The sequence below is a fragment of the Chaetodon trifascialis genome, chromosome 17 (assembly GCF_039877785.1).
Source record: "Chaetodon trifascialis isolate fChaTrf1 chromosome 17, fChaTrf1.hap1, whole genome shotgun sequence".
Lineage (NCBI taxonomy): Eukaryota > Metazoa > Chordata > Actinopteri > Chaetodontiformes > Chaetodontidae > Chaetodon > Chaetodon trifascialis.
Window position 1 is genome coordinate 14,376,140 of NC_092072.1, and position 21,612 is coordinate 14,397,751.

General features: G+C 44.8%; 1 protein-coding gene across 2 annotated transcripts; it reads right to left on the reverse strand.

Annotated features, from left to right (window-relative positions):
* Positions 1 to 1,476: 1,476 nt before the first annotated feature.
* pals2b (protein associated with LIN7 2, MAGUK p55 family member b) lies at positions 1,477 to 21,068 on the reverse strand. 2 transcript variants are annotated; one of them, XM_070984871.1, is made up of 14 exons: positions 20,937 to 21,068; positions 14,943 to 14,995; positions 12,545 to 12,802; positions 8,470 to 8,570; positions 7,644 to 7,796; positions 6,223 to 6,375; positions 5,784 to 6,011; positions 4,813 to 4,944; positions 4,643 to 4,739; positions 4,242 to 4,310; positions 3,989 to 4,150; positions 3,713 to 3,915; positions 3,459 to 3,587; positions 1,477 to 3,105 (listed from the first exon to the last, which is right to left on the reverse strand). In XM_070984871.1, exons 3-14 carry the CDS (start codon positions 12,675 to 12,677, stop codon positions 2,929 to 2,931), a joined length of 1,737 nt encoding a protein of 578 aa, XP_070840972.1. In that variant the 5' UTR covers positions 12,678 to 12,802; positions 14,943 to 14,995; positions 20,937 to 21,068; the 3' UTR covers positions 1,477 to 2,928. The 2 variants fall into 2 exon arrangements, with proteins under 2 accessions (XP_070840972.1, XP_070840974.1); XM_070984873.1 differs by lacking the exon at positions 12,545 to 12,802.
* Positions 21,069 to 21,612: the final 544 nt, after the last annotated feature.

Here is a 21,612-nt window from a genome sequence, read left to right on the forward strand (position 1 = left end):
TTACGTTGCTGATTTGATTTGTTCACATCCACTGCTAAGCTCCTTGTTCTTGTTGTTGTAAAGTTGTAAGCTTTGATTTCTATTTTACATTTCCTTATTTTTGTTAACAAGTATGCTTACAGAACACAAGATATGCTGTAAACCCTGTTAGGACATAATGTGAATACGTATCAATTAATATAGTTCACTCTTCGGCTTGACTGTAAGTTGCATTAATTAATAAAAATGTTTCCAAAGTTTTCCTGTTTTGTGACTTTTCACTCATTTGATGTTTTCATCTCAGGTTCAGGTTTGCGTTTTGCACGGGTGTTTAGTTGCTCCTGACACGAACAATGGCTCTGCTCTGTTCAAGTGTCCCAGCCGGCCGTGACTGTGAGCCAGCATGCACAATACCAGCACCCTGAAACCAAAGCAGCTAATTGGAACTCAGCCATCGTTCATTTTATGAGTTGCACCTGTGATTTTGTGACTGACATGCCACCTGCAAACAGGCTCTGTGATTTCACTAAGAGAGAAGTAATGTTACCACTGGAACAATATACAGTTCTTCGCCATCCAAGCTTAGCATGCTAGCATTTGCTCATTAGCCCTTTCAATCTGTCAAATGTTTTGACATTGAAATTAAAAAGGCATATCAGGAGGGGCTTATTAATGCACAGCGGCTCTGAATTGACCGGCTCATCAGATCATGTGTAAACTCTTTCTAGCATCAAAAATTTAGTGAGGCAGATTCTCATCTGGGTTCAAAGCGATCAAAGGGTTAGTTTGCCCACTTTCCACACTCTCTTACCTCTCGTGGTCTTTATCCATGCAGATAGATTTGGCTTTATGTGCCCAGGTTGCAAGACACTTCTTAGATTTCTGTTTGTCTTTTTCACGGAGGACACTTGAACGCAACAGAGCCATCGTCACTGTTATTCATCACACCTGTGTTTTTCCTTCTATGACAACATGTCTGCTGTGAAGAGGAGCGGGTCGTTGTCTGTGGAGCTCAAAGCAGCTTGACTTTCCTTCAGTAATGTCCTGGTTACTCTGGTGGTCCCAGTTCAAGCCTCCAGCCTCTGGGTTGCACTGCCTTGCAACATCAAAGTCCAGATTCTCTTTTAAAGATGTCTTGAAGTGCTCAGTTTTAATACAAGCTGTTCAGGCGGGGCCTCATATGGAAACTTGAGTCACGGACAACAAATCAATACTTTTTTTGATGCCTTCTTCAACAGAGAGTAAACTTATTCTTCAAAACCGTTGGGAAAACTAAATGTCAAATGGTATTTAAAGACTTTGATGGTACAAGACTGTAAAAAAAATCTGGTTTAAATCAGACAGTCTGACCAAAGAATAACAACTTTTGATACTGTGATAGTTTTTGACTCTTGTCTCTAAAAGCGGGCAGCTGAGGTTTGACCTTCAGTCAGTATTTACCAGCAATTACTGCAGTAAAGCACATGTTAAAATAATATTTCAAAAAGAAACTACTTTGTGAGGTTTTTTAAGTTTATTTGTCATAATTTTGTTGATAAAAATGTAAAAACAAATCTGTAGACATGAGGTCGACGTGAAAACAGGCAGCAGGGCTGTTCTCTAAAACCTACAACAGACTGGCTTCAGGATTTTCAAATGTTAGATACACATATACTATTTATTGCAAAGAATATCCATATAAGATCATTTATTAGGGATTTAAATGTATTCTCCAAGAGAGGTTTCAGAAAAAATGAATGGCATTTTTTCAGTATTTTTCTTGTTTTGACAAAGATTTACAAAGTTTAAGACAAACGATAGTACTAGTTTACCCTTTGGCGTTTCCAAATGCATTTACCATCCAAAGTCATACGTTCAGTGATCCATTTACATTAGAGCCTGTGGTTGAAATACCAATCCGATTGAACATTTCTAAATTTCAAACTTTATTTGGAGGGCTTTGGCATACTGCAGCACTGAAGATAAGGACCATGAGGAGGGGTGCCACATTCACAGAGAAAACACAAACAAGTTGGCTTATGTAGACAAGAACAATGACGGTCAATGACAGCGACTGTGCTCACAGCCCCGACAGACTGATAACAAGACCATTAAAAACAAATCAAAGGGTCACGTGTGAAAAAAATCCACGGTAAATCACCACACGGATGGAAAACTAGCATAAGAACACAAAACCTAAACAAACTTAACAGACACAGTGTTCAATCTTGAAAAAGTACATTAGAAAGTTGTTTTTCCTTTACATATTGGACGCGTTGTGCACAGACGGGCCTTTTCACCTCTCCTGGTCCCGTGGAGGACGCTGAGAGAAGAGTTCAGGGCTGGCTACGTTAAAAACACTGAAGGATTACGTTTTATGGACGTGAAAATAAAACACAGCTACACAGGTTTCTCAGACGTGGCAATGACGCGTGACACTGACGGCTTTCTTGGACAATGACTGCTAAAAATCCTCTAATCCATCTCCTCTCCTTGCATTCGGAGCGTGGATGGTGGTCACAGATCCCGGAGGTCCATGAAGACAAAAATTCTTGAAATCAAAGGGAAAAACTACAAAATAAGACGTGTCACTATAACAATAAATTAATGCAAAAACATGGCCCACGGAGCGCGACCAGATTTTTTGCTTCATTCTCGCTGGAATTCCACATTGAATAGAAAGATATTTCATAAAAAGTTATAAAATAAATAAGCACTCTTTCCCTTTGAGTTTTGAGTAGAAAAAAAGTTGCACGGCGTGCAGGCCCAAGAGGTGAAAGAGCAAGTTTGTTTTTTCTAATTATTATTTTCTATCTCTGCCCTCTTCTCCTCTTCTTCAGCCTTTATGGTCAGACACACACACACACACACACACACACACACACACACACATACATGCGCGCACACACACACGCTGGTGGGTCAGTGTGACCCGCTCAGTGTGGTCAGTGGGAGCCCTGCAGCTGGTCCTCAGTACACCCAGTTCACCGGCACCCACTGGGGTTCACTGCACAGTTTGTCCACGGCGGCCTGTAATGTCTCGAAGGCCTTGTCCAGGTTGTCGTTGACGATGGTCAGGTCGAAGTAGTGGCTGTACGCCCTCTGGATCCGAGCACTCTCGTCCACTGTCTTCCTCAGGTCCACGTCCTGCCAGCACACACAGGACAGGCGAGTGGTGGAAACATGGACATGCATCAGTGATAATTCTCCAGTTATATAAAATCATATCATATAATACTCTGAATTACAGGGGCTTGTAAACTTAGTTAACTTTGAATGTAGGACTTTAAAGGAGTGTCTTCACACTGTGGTGCTGCTCACTTAAAAGTTCACCTGATTAGGAAGCCTCCCAGTCACCGCCCCATGGGGGTATGGATATGTATATGTGAAAGGATAATGAAGCATGCGTCTGATTTTCTTTTTTGGGTGGCTCAATTACCATTAGTGTGTGTGTATGTGTGTGTGTGTGCGCTGAATGTGCCTGGGAGTTGTTCACCTACCGTGAGTTGCTTCGTGGTGATGCCGGCGTCCACCACGGCTTTATGCATGGCTTTGAGAGTATCAAAGTCTGGGGCTGCGATGAACACCACGTAAGGCATGAACTCTGCTGTTTTCAGTACCTTCAGAGCCTGAGGAGAGACACAGGAAGTGACATTAGATGCTGCCGAATGTCCTCTCTGAAAGAAGCCTCATATGTGTTCAATCCACCCCCAGCATGTCTAACTTTTGACCCTGTCTGTAAACCTCTTCTTACCTGTGGGTTGACATCCAGGATGCAGCTGCGTCCTGTGGCCACCACCTCATGGATGGACTCGATCTTGGTGCCGTACAGGTTACCATCATACTCTCCGTGCTCCAGGAAGCGGCCAGCTTTTATGTCCACCTCCATCTCTGTCCTTGTAGTAAAGTGGTAGGAATTGCCGTCCAGCTCGTCGTCACGGGGCCGCCGCGAAGTGTCTTAAGAAAACACTCAGTTAAAGGTTTGATCGGCATGAGGTAGAAATACAGACAAAAACCAAGTGTGACATACATGGTATAGTGGTGCCAAAGCGTGTGGGGTGGAGGACCATCAGTCGGTTCTTCAGGCTGCGTCGGCCCACGCCCTGAGCGCCAATCAGAACCAGCGTCTTCCTCTGGAACGGTGGCACCTTTGCAACTTCTTCATAGATCTGCAGCTCATGTCTGTCAAACTCTGTTGAAACACAGGCACAGTTATTAGCCAGCGAAAGAAAAAGATACTCTAGATGCCAGATAAACATCAGCAGCATGAAAAGAGTTCTGACCTGCGTTCTTGGCTGTCAGGTACATCATCTTCTTTTTCTTTTTTCCAGCTATGGTTCCACAAAGGATCCCTATAAAACAACATAGAACATTTATGCTGTTGTTCATCTGTGCTGTTACAGCATTTGGCCAGAAGAGGGCAGACATGGACCGTTGTTAAAGTGTTGGGAATATCGGCTGCCCAGGCCTTCTTGCTATTAATCAGTGTTCCTTGGTAAAAGCAATAGAAAAGTGACAGAAGTCTGGCAGCAAACCAGTTGACAGACTAAAGGTCGGTCCATCTTTTCAACATCAACACTGCTAAAGAGAGAAACAGGAAACTTTCAGATGTCTTAGTTCTGACCAAAGCGCAGCTCAAAGTGTTTACTCAGAGGTCAGGTGAGAAACGCTCACATGCGCATACCTGATCCATCAAAGTCTCGAGGGACAAAAGCTTTCCTCTTCTCTTCCAGGAACTGACTTGGTATCAGTCCCGTTGCCCCGCCGACCACATGGCATGCCTGCCACAGATCACAGATCAGTTCAGTTTCCAAATCTTAAGGAGAGAGAGGAAATAAATGGATGAAAGCTTACCTGCCACCAGTTGGGATCCTCTCTGTTGACAATCTGCAGGATGTCACCTTTCTTGAAGGCCATCCCTGCCTCTCGACAAGGGATCAGGTTGTCATTGGCTGGGTCGTAGTCAAAGTACGGCCGCACGTATACCTGTTAGGAACAAGTGCACCGTTTTGAGTCTTGAATGAATTCCTGCTTTGTTTGTGGTCATGGGAAAGTTTGTTTCCCTTAAAATGAAAAAAAAAAGGTTGTGGATGAAACAGACATACACAAACAAAAAGAGAGCGAGGCAGGCTCAAGCTCAGCATGCTGTCTCACATACTGACGCAGCTCATTCACACCCATTAGGTCCCGCACCCCACCCAACACAGCTGTTCATGCTGCGCCAAACAGTGGAGGCTTTTGCCAGGAAGGGTAAGTGCTCTGGCCAGTGTATTAGATTAAACAAGCAGCCAGAGGAAGCAATAAAACAAGCCAGTAAAATATACAGTGCAGCGCACCCTGAGCCACAGAGCAGGATGTGATTTTGCATTATGTCTCATTCACTTTTACTGCTTCTCATTCAATTTAAGCCTTACAAGCATTTCCAGTTTTATGTCTATTTGTTCAGGAGGCACGATATCTTCAGGATTTGGATTTTTCAAATCAGGAGCCACAACTGGTTGAAAGAAGTTTTGGTGCACGCATGACAGAAAATGTTTAAAAATATAAATTGCTGTACTTTCCATGTGAGGGAACATGAGATTACAGCAAATGTGTGTGTGCTTGGAGTGTGCGAAAGAGACAGAAACAGCTAGTGTGACCCAGATAGCATGTGGAGTGTTATTAATAGGGCTCCCAGGGTTCACATTCCAGCGCAGAGGATTGTGGGAGGGCCGCGGGACAGATCACCAGCCCTGTACCACTGCCCAACATCTGCCCCTCGTTACATAAGTGTGCGTGCTTGTGTTTACATATGCATCTCATTGGACGTTTCTTTGTGTGTCTACCTGTGGAGGTGCAGGGGCGTCTCGGTAGCTTGGGAGTATTTTCAGTGTGATGCCTCCGCTGCAGTCTTTGAGCATCTCCTGCAGCTCGGTGGGGTTGTTGCCGACGTCCTTGCCATTCACCTCCTTTATAATGTCGCCCACGTGCAGCAGACCCTGCCTGTCAATCATGCCGCCATGAAGGATTCGAGCAATGACCAGGTCGTCTTTCTCCACCCGAAATGTGACGCCCTGAGAGGAGGGAGAGAGCAGGATGATGCTGAGCCTCTGCTGGCTGCATGCACGCTCACCTTCACCCACAATCCTACTGTTCTGACACCCTTAATGATTCAGTTAATCATGTACTCAACCACTCGCCTCCAGCAGCATCCACACCCACACCCACACCCACACCCACACACACACACACACACACACACTCAGACCGTCTTGCTCTGCTCACCAGTGGCTCTCCGGCCTTCTTTCGGATGCCAATCATGCGCACAGCATCGGCCTGCATCAGAGCACTGTTCACCGCTGCATCATTGGTCGTCTCAGTCGGGGGCGGGACTTCGTAGCACTTAGAGGCCACCATGTCGTGTGCCTCCAAAAGAGACTGACAGAAAGAGGGAGAGAGTGATGATGATTAAAGTGATGCCATGGAAAATTTGAAAGAAGAAAAAGGACGTTCTTCCTCATACAAACGATAAGCTGAGTTCATTTGTGATAAAACACACCTTTGATCAAGTCAATACACTCAGTGGTTTTTCTGTTACAGCCTCATTTGGTCTGGTATGACCAGGTGCTTATGGTGGCTAATGTTTGCTAATGTTAGCAAACTTTAGAACGATATTGCTTTGTAAGTAACATTAGTGCTGAGACTCGCGCTCCGCTCTGTTTTAGCATTTAGCATTATCCTGTAATTGTCCCTTGTGTTCACGCAGGATGCTGTTCAGCAAAAGCCACATCAGCTCACTGTGCATGATGTCAACAGTGCTGCAACTTATTGTCATACAGCAAAAACTGGATGATCGCTGTGTAAGGTGAAATACATTGACTGTTGGTAGAATACATATCTAATTTATGATGCTGCAGCATCTGTAACAGTTTGTCAGCGACTTCTGGGTTTGATTTTCCCAAAAAATGAAATATTTGAAATGTCATCACCAAGCGGTTTAAACACTAAAAGTCCACAATGTGCCTAAGTCGTGGCTAAAAAAAACCCAAAAAGTAATCATTTAATGGCTCAAATCCCGAACATGGATTACCACCAAATTCTAATCAATTAATTCTTGCTTTGCTGACTATCCACCCACCAATATTCATCCCAGCCTGTGTGTTTATACAACCACCCTAGTTTTTAAAATACCTTTCCAACTGCGAGAAAAACTACTCCTGAAGAAAACGAGTGTGCAAACTAACACACTCACTATGATGTAATATCTGTTTCCCCCTCCCCGTCTCTCCCTCCCTCTCTCTCCGTCTCTCAGTAGGTCAAATGGGTCTTATCCTTCAGCTTACAGCACAAAGGGCTCTGATTGGTGCAGAGGCTTTGCTGAGCTCAGAAGCCTCACTCCTATTGGTCTGGCCTGTGTAAAGCCCCCGGTAGGTCCAAGGATAAAGGTTAATGTCCTACTGATGCATGAGGCCGGGATCCAAAACATCAGCTCTGCACTACTGTAACTACAGTCAAAACATTACAAATCTAGTTTAATGTTTACAATATCAAGACTAATCTCTCGATCACACATGCATACGGTGACATATTATCATTTATGAGGTGTCCATAGGTTGAGCATTAAAATGAACACTTGTCAACAATGTCAATCAGTGGTGTTGAATGCAAAGAAGCTGAAAAAAAAAAGCTTAATGTTTGCTCCTCACCTGGAAATGCGGCTCCTGGAGGATCCTCGACAGTTCGGCCGCGCTGTCGTCTTTAACCTTGAGGCTGCTGATGTCGCCCAGGATCTCCGTCACCAGCTCCACATTGTTGTCCTGCACCGCCTCCAGCTTCACTTCATCCAGCTGTTCGTGAGCCTGGTGGAGACGGAGACGCTCAGGGAGGGTAGCATGTCGGGGGGATGACAGTCGTATTTTCTGTGTGTCATGTGAGTATTTATTTGGACGTGTGAATGAAAGAATGAACCTGACTGATATTTTGCAGCACTGACTGCTGACATATTGGATTCTACATCCAGATAAGAGCTGACTTACTGTGGGGTTGTTTTGCTCTATAAGCCAGCTGTCAGCCTCATGTTACAATGTTAATCAAAGGCGTATTTGTTTATGTTTAGACAACTGTTTTCTCGACAAGTTCCAGGCCTGCAGGGAGCAGCTGAATGGCAGAAAATGACAACAGCCTGTGTAGCGGGAACTACAGCTGTCCTCCAACTGAACTCACTACACACTAGATTCCCTACAGCAGTGAAGATGTGTGTGTGGGCAAATGGTTTGTGAACAGAGGCGTTGCAATACATGCACTGTCAGTAAGAGTGTAAGGCTCCATCACTTGATTGCTGACAGTATATATGCATTCGTGCAGATACACTGAGCACTCTGCTAGCAAAGCCTTACTGTACTTCAGCGCCTCAGCCACAAGCAAAGCACTGCTGGGAGCAGCGGGGGTGTGGGGCCGGCCAGTGGTTAGCGTTAGCCGGCCAGCTGCTCACCCCGAGCTTTGTGTGTGTGCTACCTTAACCAGGGAGCGTACAATGGGACTTTCCATGATGCCGCGCAGGAAAAGCAGGTCGATGTCTTTGGCCCCCGTGGAGGTGGGAAGGTCACCCAGATTATCCAACACCTGCTGCATGGCTGGACGGACGGGTTGAGAGGCAAAGATACAGACACAGACAAGGAAAGGGAGAGAGAGATAAGACGAGTTAGCCAGGCGTGAAAGTCAAACAAAGCACAAACACATGCAAAAGAGTATTAAAACGACCGAGAGGGACAGAAGCACGCACAGCCTCCATATTTCATGTTACTCCCTTACTGCAAAACTAGGACACAAAGCTTCAAATGAAGAGACACATATAAATATTATGTAAGACTCTGATCGGCCATGTTTGCAGTTCATTCACTGTGCACCAGTCACAGCATTTCACAGAGCTTTACTATCAAAATAAAGCTCCATCTGGAGGTTCATTAAGTCTGCTCCGCTCAGAATGAGAACAATTGCCTATGTTCTCAACTCAGTCTCCCACATGGACCATATACATAATTTGTTCATATGCTGAGGCACAGAAACTCTAGCATTCAAGCGATCTCAGAATCTCACTGATATCTGCTGAGTTTTGGACTCTGTGCACACAAGCAGAGAGAGGGTGAGGTGTGGACAGTGAGCTAACGCTCTAATGCCAGGGTCCCAAAGCCCGCATAAGCCCATTTAAGACACTTAAAGCACTGGGAACGTGTGTGTGTGTGAGCGTGTGTTTCTCTGTCATTATACACTTATATGGGTAGTAAATATGTCTAGTCAGCACTTGCAAACAGCTGATTCACTCTATGATTTCTCTGTATTTTGCTCCACTAGTCTGTTATCTCTAACTCTGACTCATGTCGTACAGCATAAAGTCAAGTCTCACACTTCAACCTGCTGTATAGAAAAAAGTGGCACGTACTAAATTGCTGCCTTGAAAAATACAAATTATGAATAATTGCTGTTGTTTGAGGTGTTGTATGGTGTGCTTTCAAAATATTAATAAACTTTCACTTACAAAAAGCCCATGTGGATCATGATATGAGCAGTTTCAGATATTTCACATGTGAAACTCAAGGCATCATTTGCAAAAACACAATGTAACACAAATTTCAACTTTTTTTTGTCATGATTGTGCAAGAAATATCTCATGTATAAGCATTTCACATGATAATTTCACATATCAGTATATGCGGTTTTTGGACATACTGTAGACTGTAGGACATAGTGTAGTTAAAATATGAGTTTAATATCTGCTTCCCTTGTATGGGTTGGGTAGTATTTTTCATCCAAAATCAATGTATTCTGTATTTTAGATCACCTCAGACTCAGACTCAAACTAGAGCTTGACAGCATCATTTTTCATGATTCATTCATCACACATACAAAAGATGACACAGCTGCATGATTAAAAAGGAAGAGGGCAAGATCGGTGAAAATACGATTTATCTCACAATGAGGTGAACACCTCACTGTAGCTTGATAACAGAGCACAGACAGACTGCATAAACAGGAGGCTCCATGCAAAAACACTCCTTAAATATTTATGATCCTCTTAAAGGTGGAGGGGAGGTTAAAAACTGCACTGCAGACTATTAAACTTGTTAATCCATAAAGCAATGTACTGCATTAACAACACAGAAACATGATCCCAAACTCAGTTCAGACATACAATATGTAGTATGGGCAGGATATTTGGTTCCTGTGGGGACCCCACGCTATGTTTCACAAGCTAGAACAAACACAAAGTCTCAGAGCAGAGCTGTAATTGTAGTAAACACATCCACAAAAACGCATAAACTAGCATTAAACCACCACCTTGATTGCACAACACTCAGTCGCTCCTTCACTCACTCACACTCACAATTAGTCATGGTTCAAACTCCTGAAGAATAATGTTTCCAGCTCTCCAAACTTTCAAGCCTGTAGGGCTTTCCAAAACGTGCAACGCCCTCCTGCTTTTGGGAAAGAAAGAGCACGCATTGGAGAGACCTGCACTTGCATATCCAACAATGCTAAACCTGACCTCGCTGACATACTTGAACACATCTGACCACAAAACCTCAGAAACACACCAACACAAACACTCACAGCTGGATCCCTCCTCGCATCCATGTTTTTGTGCTCTTTGTGTTGACCTTTACCCATTTGGTCAGCTCATTGTGTCACTGCGTCCTCCACCGCAGGAATGTTTGCTCATCCCAGCCCGTCCAACGCCCCCACCGCCCCCACCCCTCACCCTGCCACGTGTACTTGTGTGTACATTACTCATCCTGACAAACAACCCCGCGAGATGCTTTTCTATCCAGTGAGAGATTGGAGATGAACTAAAGCCTCCTGCCTAAAGTCTCTATAATCCTATGAAATATGGCATGGAGATAGAGCACAACCACCTACCAGCCTCTTGCTAAGCCTGGCCTGAAGAAGTTGTAAAAGCTAAGAGATTACAGTTACAGTGGAGTGTTTTTTTTTCCAGGTTGGTTCATTCATCTACATAATGACTCATCCTGCTTACCTGCTTTTAATTCCTCCCACTGTGCACTTTTTCCTGCAGTCTGTGACACCATCTAACCAACGCCTCTGTACGTACACCTACCAGGACTGTGTGCAGTGAATGCCAATGCAGAGACTACCTGCTTAAGAATTCCTGACTCTTTCTCAAGGAATGCGACACAAATCCCAAGAGAAAAGACCAGGCAACCCGTGTTGCATGTGGTATTATTATTTTTCAGTACACAAGGTGGCAATCAGAGGAGGGCCGTGGCTGGCACAAAAGTAACATCTCGACTAAACTGAACCTGCTCCTGGGAAAATAGTCACAGCAAGCAGTGACTCCATACTGGGACTCTGCAGCTTCTAGAGGGTACACAGAAAGATTGACTAGCTAAGCTAATATAAAAAAAGATAAAAAATAAAAAACATTGCATAAGAAGTCAGAGGTAACGCTTGAACACTACCTGTTGCAACTGTAGAGTAGATGAATATTAGCTAGTTAGCGAGAAAGCAGCGGCGTCTAAAGCCTTCATGTATCCATGGTGTATTAGCAACAGTTAGCTAAAATAAATGACTAAACAGGTCAAACAGTTCGCTAAAGGTGTGAATAAATGTTCAAAAAAGTTCACCGAAAGTAACTTGTAAATGCTTTTAAAAGATACATAGTGTACACATAGCTACAGTAAAAGTAATGACAAAATAGTTTACATAGTTAGCTAAAACCTTTAGCTAATGGATGAACAGTTGAAATAGCCTGGTTAGCACCAAGTAATGACTAAAAAGTTGAAATAGTTGGATAAAACTTCCAGCTAATGGATAAACACCTGAAGTACATTTAACATTAGCTAAAAGTAATGGATAAATAGTTGAAATAACTAAAAAGTTTCAGCTCACAAATGAACAGTTGAAATAGAATAATTAACCACAACTAATGGCTGAACAGTTGATATTGCCTAGTTAGCTACAAGTAATGGTTTGTAACCATTGAAATAGTTGGATAAAACTTTTAGCTAATGGGTAAACAGTTGAAGTATTTTAATATTTGCTAAAAATAATAGATAAATATTTTAAATAGATAGCTAAATTAACAGATAAACAGGTGAAATAGCTTTAAGTCACAGATACATAGTTGAATGGATGAAATAGTTTGCTTAAAGTGTTAAATTTACCACTATCAATGGAAACTTGATGAACCAACCATAACACTGATGATTCAAGTATATGAATGAATCATCATGTTTTATATAATTACTGGTGTTAAATAACATCTAGTTTACAATCAGTTTAATTGAACACTTTTGAAACATGATGACAGGATACTTCAGTTCATCTGTCATGGCTGTGGGGGGATGTCAGACACTAAATGTTGAGAGCAATGCTCTAAAGGATCATCAGATCATCTGCATTTAAAAGTAACTGAAAAATCTGACACTCCGTAGGAGGTACATGACAATCGTTGCTGCCTTCTGATTATTCATTTTTCATGAAACCATTCCCTCATTCCCTCCCTCTCAAATTTTAAAACAAAATCAAAGACAACAACATGTCTCTGTTCATCTACATGTGACACTCCAACTCTTACTCCTTCTTTCCTCACCTCCAGACGTATCTGGCTCCTGCGTGGACTGCACGGCCGGGGGCCCCTCCACGCCAGGCTGTCCCGGGGATGTCATCTCCACCTCCTCCTCCCGTACCCCATTGGGACAGGCATCCTCCATAGCTGTGACCATCGCCAAGCCCTCCTTCTTCCTCCCTGCTGCCACAAGTATGCTAAGGCTAACCACTAGTAAACCACCAGTAGCTCTGCAACTATGTCTTCTGTCCTCCAATCGTCTTGTCTGGCACTGCTGACCCTCTAAACTCCCAAAAAACAGAGAGTGCAGAGGAGAAAGAGGGGGGGATTGAGGACAGAGAATGAGAGAAGAGACACAAAGAGAGCGACAATAGAGTGGGATTAAGATCAGGGGATATTAAGAGATGAGAAGGGAAAGAGGAGCGGAGAGAAGGAGGAAAGATGGGGGGTAATTTAAGAAGAAGGGCAGCGGCTGATGCGAAGATAAGTTCAGAGAGACAGGCATGAAAAGAGACAGAGAGAGGTAGAAGGCTGGACTGCATACACAGATGTGGACATGCGTTCAATGCTTGTCCGTCCCCTCCCTCCACTCTGGCTTTAATACCTTCCCTTCCCAACCCTGACCCCCCCTCCCTCTGTTCACAACACACACACACGTGCACACACACACATAATCCCACAATCCTCTCCTGCTGTTGAGGGCTTGCTTGAGTACCCCTCCTCTTGTTCCCCCGACCCCACCCAAAGTCGAGTTGCCCCTTGTCTAGACTGAGGCAGGCACACACACACAACCACACAACCACACACACACACGACTTGAATGTGTCATTATGTAAGTAATCTTACATAAGTAAGTGTTAGCGAAGGGGGCCTGACCCTACATTCCCACTCTGTTCCTCGTTCTTTCTCTCATTCATGCTGTTCGTGGTCTGGACACCCTGCTGCAGCAATGGGCACAAACTCTCAGCGTGTGCAGATTGTGCTCGTACGCATTCCCTCAGCGGTCGTCCACCTCCTTAAAGCAGCATGTGTCAGCCTAATGGGAGCTTTTTCTCTCTTTTTTTCCCTTTGGTCTCTCTTCATCCTTAAATTAATGTGCCCTTACACCTTACTTCTTGCAAAGTCAGTAGACTTGAGGTGCTGACTGGATTATGCACATTTTGAGGCTGTAATTTAAGATGCTTCACTCCTGAGCCTAAAAACCTTTGACCAAGCTACTGTACTTGGTGCAGTACTTTCTTAGTATTTCTTGTATTGTGTGTATATATACACACACACATACGCATGTTACCATCCATTTTGCATCTATTTGATCATAAACTAATGTATTGGACAAAGTTTTGACCTGATGCTGGTGCTTGATGAAAAGTCAGAGGAGCAACAATGTTTTTGCAAATCATCTGGAGGGGACCATGAATTTCTGTATTCAATCGTATGTCAATGCATCCAGTAGATGTTGAGATATTTTACTGGATTAGTGAGAACTTTGACCAGCTGGTGGCACTACATAAAAAGTCAAGCCACATTCTTTAGGATAGGGTGAATGGCTGATTGTTGAGATATTTCAGTTGACCAAAGTGATGGGCTGACTAACTGAAGAACCAACATTTCCATCCCTAAAGCTGCAGCGCGAGCATGACTAACAACAAAGAAACCCCTGCAATCTGTTGAAATATCAATGCTGTCAAGATGCAGAGGAAATGCAAAAGAAGCACCTCGTACATCCCAGTGTTAAGAGTCATCTAAAACAGGCCCCTCCCCATCAGCATCAAGCTCCTCCCACAGCGACACAGCTGTGCAAAGAGCAGATCTGTCGACTTTAATCCGCCCCGCCTCTCCCTCCACCCAAGCCAACCCCTCCCCCAATCCTGGGACATGAGATTTTAATCCGGCCACGAAAGCACGGGATTACAGAATCTCCCTCTCCTCCTCTCACCGCATCCAGCGTTCAAACATCTCTACATGCCGATCAGTATGATACACAGCCTGCTTTGGCAATGGTTTAAGCATGTACACTATGATGGTCTGCTGAAATGGCCTTTAGCAACTGCTGCCCCTGACCAAAGTGTGAAAAGAAGTCACTACAGTGTTACACTGATAAATGGCTCACATTTTCACACATTCTTTGATCACACATATGACTTTCCTCTAATTGTTCCCCCGTTAAGGGTCACATGATGAGAGCTGAATATATACAGATCTTTGTAATATAAAACCTGAAGCTTCAGATTTACAGTTTTAGATGAATATTAGCATGGCTCTTTAAATAATATCATGAACCTTGATATCCACACGGAGCAGTGATCAGCACATCTTTGCCTCAAAGTCTGGCAGTCCTCCCACTGAACTGACAAAATCATTTTTCCAAAACGTCTCCAGTGTGTCAGTACTGAGGAAGAGGAGGGGAGGGGGCTGTGTTTACCTGTGCTAGTCGGTGTAGCCCAACCCCAGTCCTACTGGCTGCTCATCAGTCAACTGTGAAGAGAGACAGAGAGGGAGACAGATGCGTCAAAGTTCACGAGACTCATCCTTATGAGACATGAATATTCAGTCCTCCTCGCGTTTCATCATTCCTCACACACACTTGCTTAAGCAGTCAGATACGTACTTGTGCTTATCCCTCACACACACTCAATGACTCCTTCTTTTTCCCCTGTGGATTATCTGTTTCATCTATCTATGTCAGCCGCAGTCTCGTCGGCTCGACTGAGGCCGTTGTTCGCTCAAAGCGATACACGGAGTCATCCAGGACGATTCATTGTCCTCGGCTATTCAAGGATGCCTGCATCATCAGCTGGCGCCGTGCCTTCAACGTAGTAAATGGCCACTATTCTCTAAAAGTAATGACAAAGCAGTATGCATTCATCCCCACAAAGATACTCCTCTCACTTTCACTTGCCATCTCAAGCAAACGCATTAACACACACCTTCTATGTGTGTATCGCGTAGAACTAGACCTGAATAATAGAGGATCAATATCATTAGCTGACACTGGCTTGTCAGAGATATATTTCGAACATTGTAGATGCTGGCTGAAAACCCTGATGATGAAGATTGTGAACATTGGGATTGGGCTCAACCAATCAGAATTAATATTTCTAACAAGTACTGGTATGTTGGTATCTGCATCAGCCCTAAACCAGTGTTTCAAATGTCATTTCTTCACTTCTTCTACTCCAGTTTCATTCATACCCAGTCACTGTGAACAGAAAGGACTGCAACAATCCCAACTCCACTGTACAGCGCTGAAAACATCATCTAATAGAACCGCATTGCCTGGCAGCGCTAAATCCATTCATGCTGCTCTGAAAAGCCATTGTGAAATGGCCCATTGGAAAATGCAAGCCAGCAAAAAACACAATGAAATGATGTGATTACAAATAACCGATGGCTGCAATCACCAACGAAACAATAGATTATCACTCTTCCATTCATCATTTCGTTCAGCCTCTTTCTCTTCCCCCGAGCAAAGGGAGGACAGTGTGATGGCTGGATTGTTCCATAAAAATCTACCTGCTCACTCAAATTCTGCATATTTCTCCTTGTTCCTTTCCATTCTCAGACGCACTCAGGAGGAGATCACACTGTCCACTTAACTTTAGACCTTAAGCTCCCCTCTAGTCTGGGTCATACCAACTCAGTCTGGACTGGAAACGATCGCCGTTCAAGTGCCAAAACATTAACAAGGTGATTACAACACTCAGAGGAAGTCTGCTCATCATTGGCTTGCCATTATCCCTTTCTAATGTACTGGGGTCTTTTCACCCATCATGCTAGAGCTAATTGGTCCTTCACTGTGTGAAAGAAAGAGAGAGGAAGAGAGCGAGAGGTCGAGTCATTACGCAACGCAGATTACAATCAGGCTCGGCACGTTTATTGGAAGTGAAAGATATCCCTCGGAAGAATGTTAATGGAAGCAAAGCCGCCGCGGCAGTTCCACGTCAAATCATCCGCACCACAGAGCAGGAGCCGGGCCAATCAAAGGTCCGAGCAGGGAGGGAGGCGCAAATAGAGGAGGTGAAACTCCGAGCAGAATAAAGATGGGAAGGGTCATAACTTGATTTTAGAGTATAAAAGTGGGCAGAGGGGGTGAGAGAACTTCAGAGGAATCAGAGAGGAGATTCAGAGCAAGAGAATAAGGAAGAGATAAAAGGCTCATTTAGAGTCCCGAAGGAGAGGAGAAAGAGAGAAGAATCCTCAGAGATTAGATAGAGCTGTGGGAAAAGCCTCTCAAGTCTTTGGGGGATAAGAAGAGGAGAGGGAACAGATGAGAAAGTCTTGAGAGGAAAAAGGGCAGTGGGAGCGATCGTTGAACGCAAACACCTTTAAAGGTGGTTCACTGTGTCTGGAAACTTCCAGGTAGCTGTGGGTCTTCGTGTGATAATTGCTCCAAATGCTGATCTATACACGAGTGCTTTCTGGGAGTATGCTCTACATAAAATAGATGGCAGAGAGTTTGCGTACGCACTTATTTGCATGCAAAGGTCAGGTCATCTCAAGGACTAGGAACTGGGTTACAACACGCAATTCCATTTTTCACGGCCGAAGTCTATCTTTCTATCATCGATTTAAACCCTGAGTATGCACTGGACTCAGCAGTCCCCCGGTGTCCTTTTATCACCATCACTGTGTGCTTCTCTTTCCTCCTCTTGGGACAGAGGAAAAAAATAACAGGAAATGTGTCATGTGCGATCCCGGCTGCCATTGGCTGGTGCGTAGGAAAGGACGAGTCAAACTAAAAGTCCTCTGAGTGCCCCCTGGTTGCCAGGCTCTCAGATGATGGACAGCTCATGGAAGGGGGATTATGGACGGATCAGAGGGTTTGTTTTTTTTGCACAAAACATCACTGCTGTCTTACACATGTAAACGCGTGTGTGCGCGCGCATATGCACGCTATTAAAAGCACAGACAAACATCGGCAGGCTGTGTGGTTTTAATTCCTCCGCTTCTAGTCACGCTAGCAGGAAATCTCACTCCACCTCAGTCTCAGTGAGCGCATTTTGTGAATTTATAGTCTCAGATGCAGCACGGCGCTGCAACCCCCCAGGTCATGAAACACAAAACACACACAGAGAGTCAAGCCCATGAAGCATCCATCCTGGAGAAACCATTCAACCCTTGTCTATAAACTCTCTTCACCTCTATTCTCTGCCTGATGAAAACTTACTCTCTGCCCTATGTGCTCCACAGGGCCGGAGGCCTGGGGCCCTCAGAGCGGCCGTCGCTCTCCGTTCCTCTCAGTGACTTGAGAATCACAAAAGAGGCTGGTGAGCCTCTGTCCTGCCTGGGAGCCCTCGTGTCACTTCATTGGCTGACTCCAGAGGTAGCAGAGAGCAATTAGTAAACTTCCCTGAGCACTGAGCCACAGCGCTCCCACTGCGTGACACCAGTATGGTTGCGAGTGCTTGAGGGGCACAAGATATTCAAGGAAGTGTATATTTGTGGACCCACGGGTGTGCATGTGTGTCTGTGTAATGACTGGCTATTCATATAACCGCCCCCCTGCTACGACCAACCCCATCCTGTCCTGCCTCGCACCCATCACCCTCTGCCTCCAGACAAACCCTATGTAGGTCACTCCATGTGCTAACACAGCCGCTCAATAAGAGGATTACACTGCTACCCCCAAGATGGCCATCTTAGCAGATCAATATCTGCAGAATATTTACCATAAACATGTTTTTTAACCAGTTATCACTCCGTTATTGCAGCCGCTGATGCCACTGTGTATTGAAAATGTCTCCAAAGCTGATGAGAACGCAGCTCTCTGTTGATTCATGTTTGCCTCTACACTTCACCTGACACTGCACTCTAAAATTACAACCGTTTAACGCGAAGGCATCAATTGTTGCATCATTGCACTTTCCCCTCATAGACAGAAACAACATCGCTCTCCTTCTTGGTGATGTTACCAGATGTCTGTGCTTTGCCACGCAGCTTGGGATGATATAATTACATGGCTGTCCGCAGCTCGTCAAAACCCTCCAGCACTGAGCGTACAGTGATCTCAATAATGAGCAGCCCGTAAGTTAATCTAACCTGCCACATGGCCGTGCCTGCTTCCTCTCAGTCTCACTCCCTTCCCAGCCTCATACTACTGATCATTAATATTAAGGATGGAAGGGGGGGGGGGTTGAAAGTGATGCAACAGCACTTACCATGACTGCAAAGTTTAAAAATGAGAAAACTGATGTTGGATGGTGAAAATGGGCTGCAAGAAGAGAGATAAGCATTTACCCTGTGTGTTTGCCTTTTTCTCAGCTCATATGTCATATTTTTCAATGTTTTATGGATAGTACAGTTCTTATTTTGTCACCTTTCCCATTGCCATCAGTGTTGTGCATCTGGTCTTTATCCAGACAATGAAAGACAAACCAAGCTGCCTTATGCTCCGTGAATAACAGAACCGTTTATCTGCAGTGGGATGCCCCTTTAAGACCTCAGTAACGGATGAAATCTGGTGAATCTGCACTATACGCTCAAGCAAAAACAACAAGACATTCAACTTAACTTGCTTCTTCTTCCGTAAATAATGCTCCTCTCTGTGTATAGATTAGTCATTTAGTTGTGCGTTTTCTGGAGGGAGCTGCAGTTAGTCCATGGAAGCTGTTATGGGGTCAGTTATGTGTCGACTGCAGGGAGGTGCAGGGCAGGGAGGGTTGATTGTAGGTGTGTAGATAACAACCCAGTGATACATGTGTTGTTCATAGCTGGAAGGTTTGAGTCACTCCAGTCTGTTTGTGTGCGTGTGCGTGCGTGTGTGTGTGTGTGTGTGTGTGTGTGTGTGTGTGTGTGTGTGTGTGTGTGCATCCCTTTCTCTATCTCTCTCTTACTCTACCCCTTCCTCCTTTTTTCTGTACCATCTCCCCCATGGCTGTGTATTAATAATAGAGGAGTAGAAGCTTCTGAGCATTAGATTTGGTCTGTGAATGACTCACTGACAACTCTCATATGCTCCAACATTGAGGGCATGTGTTTAACTTGAAATTCATGTTTTCCTCCGCCCCGATGACAGGAAGGAATATGCATATGAGTGCCGAGAAGCCCAACTTGGCTTGCCTTATTCCACCGACTTCAGTAGAACAATAAAGGTCATCCTGGATCCTGACTGAAAGCTTTACTGGATATCCCCACCCTGGCACTGCAGATTTACTGTAATGCACTAAACTGTCTCTGTCTCCTTCCCTTCCTCATTTTCTTCCTCCTATTAGATTCAACAAATCTGATTAAGGCTTATTATAAGACTGAAAGGAAGAGAGAAAGACTCATAAACTCAAGTTTCCATGCAACAAGATCCATGCTACCCCACTCAGTGGTCTAGTGGCCTATATTGCCCCTCCCATGAAGGATCCCCAAGGATGTTGCGTATGTGCATGGGCTTCCCCCATCACGTGCCCGAGACTAAACAGCTTATAAACCTTGCCAAGTGACCCCGTGCTCCCCCGAGCTAGGAAGTCCCAAGATTCATTGAGAGCTGCGCAGTCTGTGTGATATATGTGAGCTGTTTTATGTTTCTATTAAGTGCTCACATAAAGCGGCCGTGACATCGCGTTAGTGCATTATTATTAGATGGCGCACTCGTACATCTCAGCGGAGGACAAAAAATAAAAATCAATAGGACCGTCTGGCTGCGCCTCCGGTCTGCCAGCGTGTGCCAAGCCACCGGTCCCCTTCTCCGTTTTCAGTCAGCAGCAGCTCAATACAAACACAGCTTTGTTTGATAATTGTTTCCAAAGTTTTTCTAGACAACATAATGCTCTGCCTGGTGCAGTATTACTGTGTATGACTGGTTATAGTACAAGCGCACTGTGTGTCTTCCCTCCACTCCACCACCCTTTGCTGATAGATGTTGCAGTGTGTCATTTCGGGACGGTGGCGCCTTCCAGCCTCCTCATCCTGTCCGCACTAGAACCTGCAGCTCTTCCCTCATGTCTTCCCAGTCATGGATCGACGCCACGGTTCTGACGCATGGCCACATCCGTGCGCCACACACGTGCGCTTGAACCGTGCGCCAGATCCGTGCCAAAACGCTTGCCCCGTTTCGGCTGACCAGACAGCTGTACGTTCACACCGATCTCGCCACACGTGCGGCCATTTTTTGCTATCCATCCGAGCCATTGTGGCGAGCGCACACTAAAGACTACAACCCACCCGCCGTATCCTTCCTCGTGTTATGCAGGAAAAGGGAAAGGACGCGTCCGATTCCACAATAGACGCCCAACGCGGACCGGTATGTGTCTGAATAAAGCCTGCTCTCACAGCAGTAGCGGGATCTATGGGGGACAAACCTCCCCTTCTGTCAAACTCTACTGCACCTCAAACACGACAAAGTGTCTTTGTCTCCTATTTGGGTGCCTGGGGGGTGAATGAATTCAAAATCTTCACATCACAAAGATGATCGCGAGCCGCCACTTACCTGTGAATCGTGCGTGCGAGTTCGCGGTAGTCCACCGACTGTCCCGGTTGGACATTCAGGCCCCCCTCAGCTGTCTGTCCTGGTCCCGCAGCAGACTACCAGATAACACGACGCCAATCAAACAGGCACACCCCGCCTCCTCAGTTGGCGTCATACACCGCCGACCAATCACAGCCGAGGGACAACCCACGCTGAGTGATTACATTGTAGCATATAGTGTTTTCTTCATGGCACAATGTCTCACACTCGTCCATTCACATATTCACAATACGTTATCGTAATTTCAGATGGCCTGCACAGAAAAGTAGGGGCCTAACCAGGATGCTGTGGGCTTCTTTCACAGTTTGAAGCTATCAGTAAAAGCTATCATAAAACTAGACTTTCCGAAAAAGTATGATTGTTTACTCGTTTTGACAACAAACATTGTTACACAGAGCCATATTTATGATAATACCGAGAGTTTTGAAATAAGAAAATGGCCACTCGAAATTCCCTCTTGAGTTACATTAAGAATACACGTCACATTGGGATTAAATTAGTACTGTATTATGTTAAATGTCCCATTAACGTATTGCCACTCGAAGCAATGGTTAGCTAATGCAACGACAGCAGCAGTGCTAACGGTCAAGCTAACTCAATTCATGTGATTAAATGTCCACATTTCCAGAGTAATTGC

What these genes read in the sequence shown, in the direction of transcription:
- pals2b (XM_070984871.1), bottom strand. Translation starts at nt 12,677, where the DNA reads ATGGTCACAGCTATGGAGGATGCCTGTCCCAATGGGGTACGGGAGGAG. An exon ending in ACGCCCCTGCACCTCCACAG is followed by an intron (nt 4,945 to 5,783) that starts GTAGACACACAA and finishes TGTTCCTAACAG; the next exon opens with GTATACGTGCGGCCGTACTT. An exon ending in CTTTGGCACCACTATACCAT is followed by an intron (nt 3,916 to 3,988) that starts GTATGTCACACT and finishes TGTTTTCTTAAG; the next exon opens with ACACTTCGCGGCGGCCCCGT.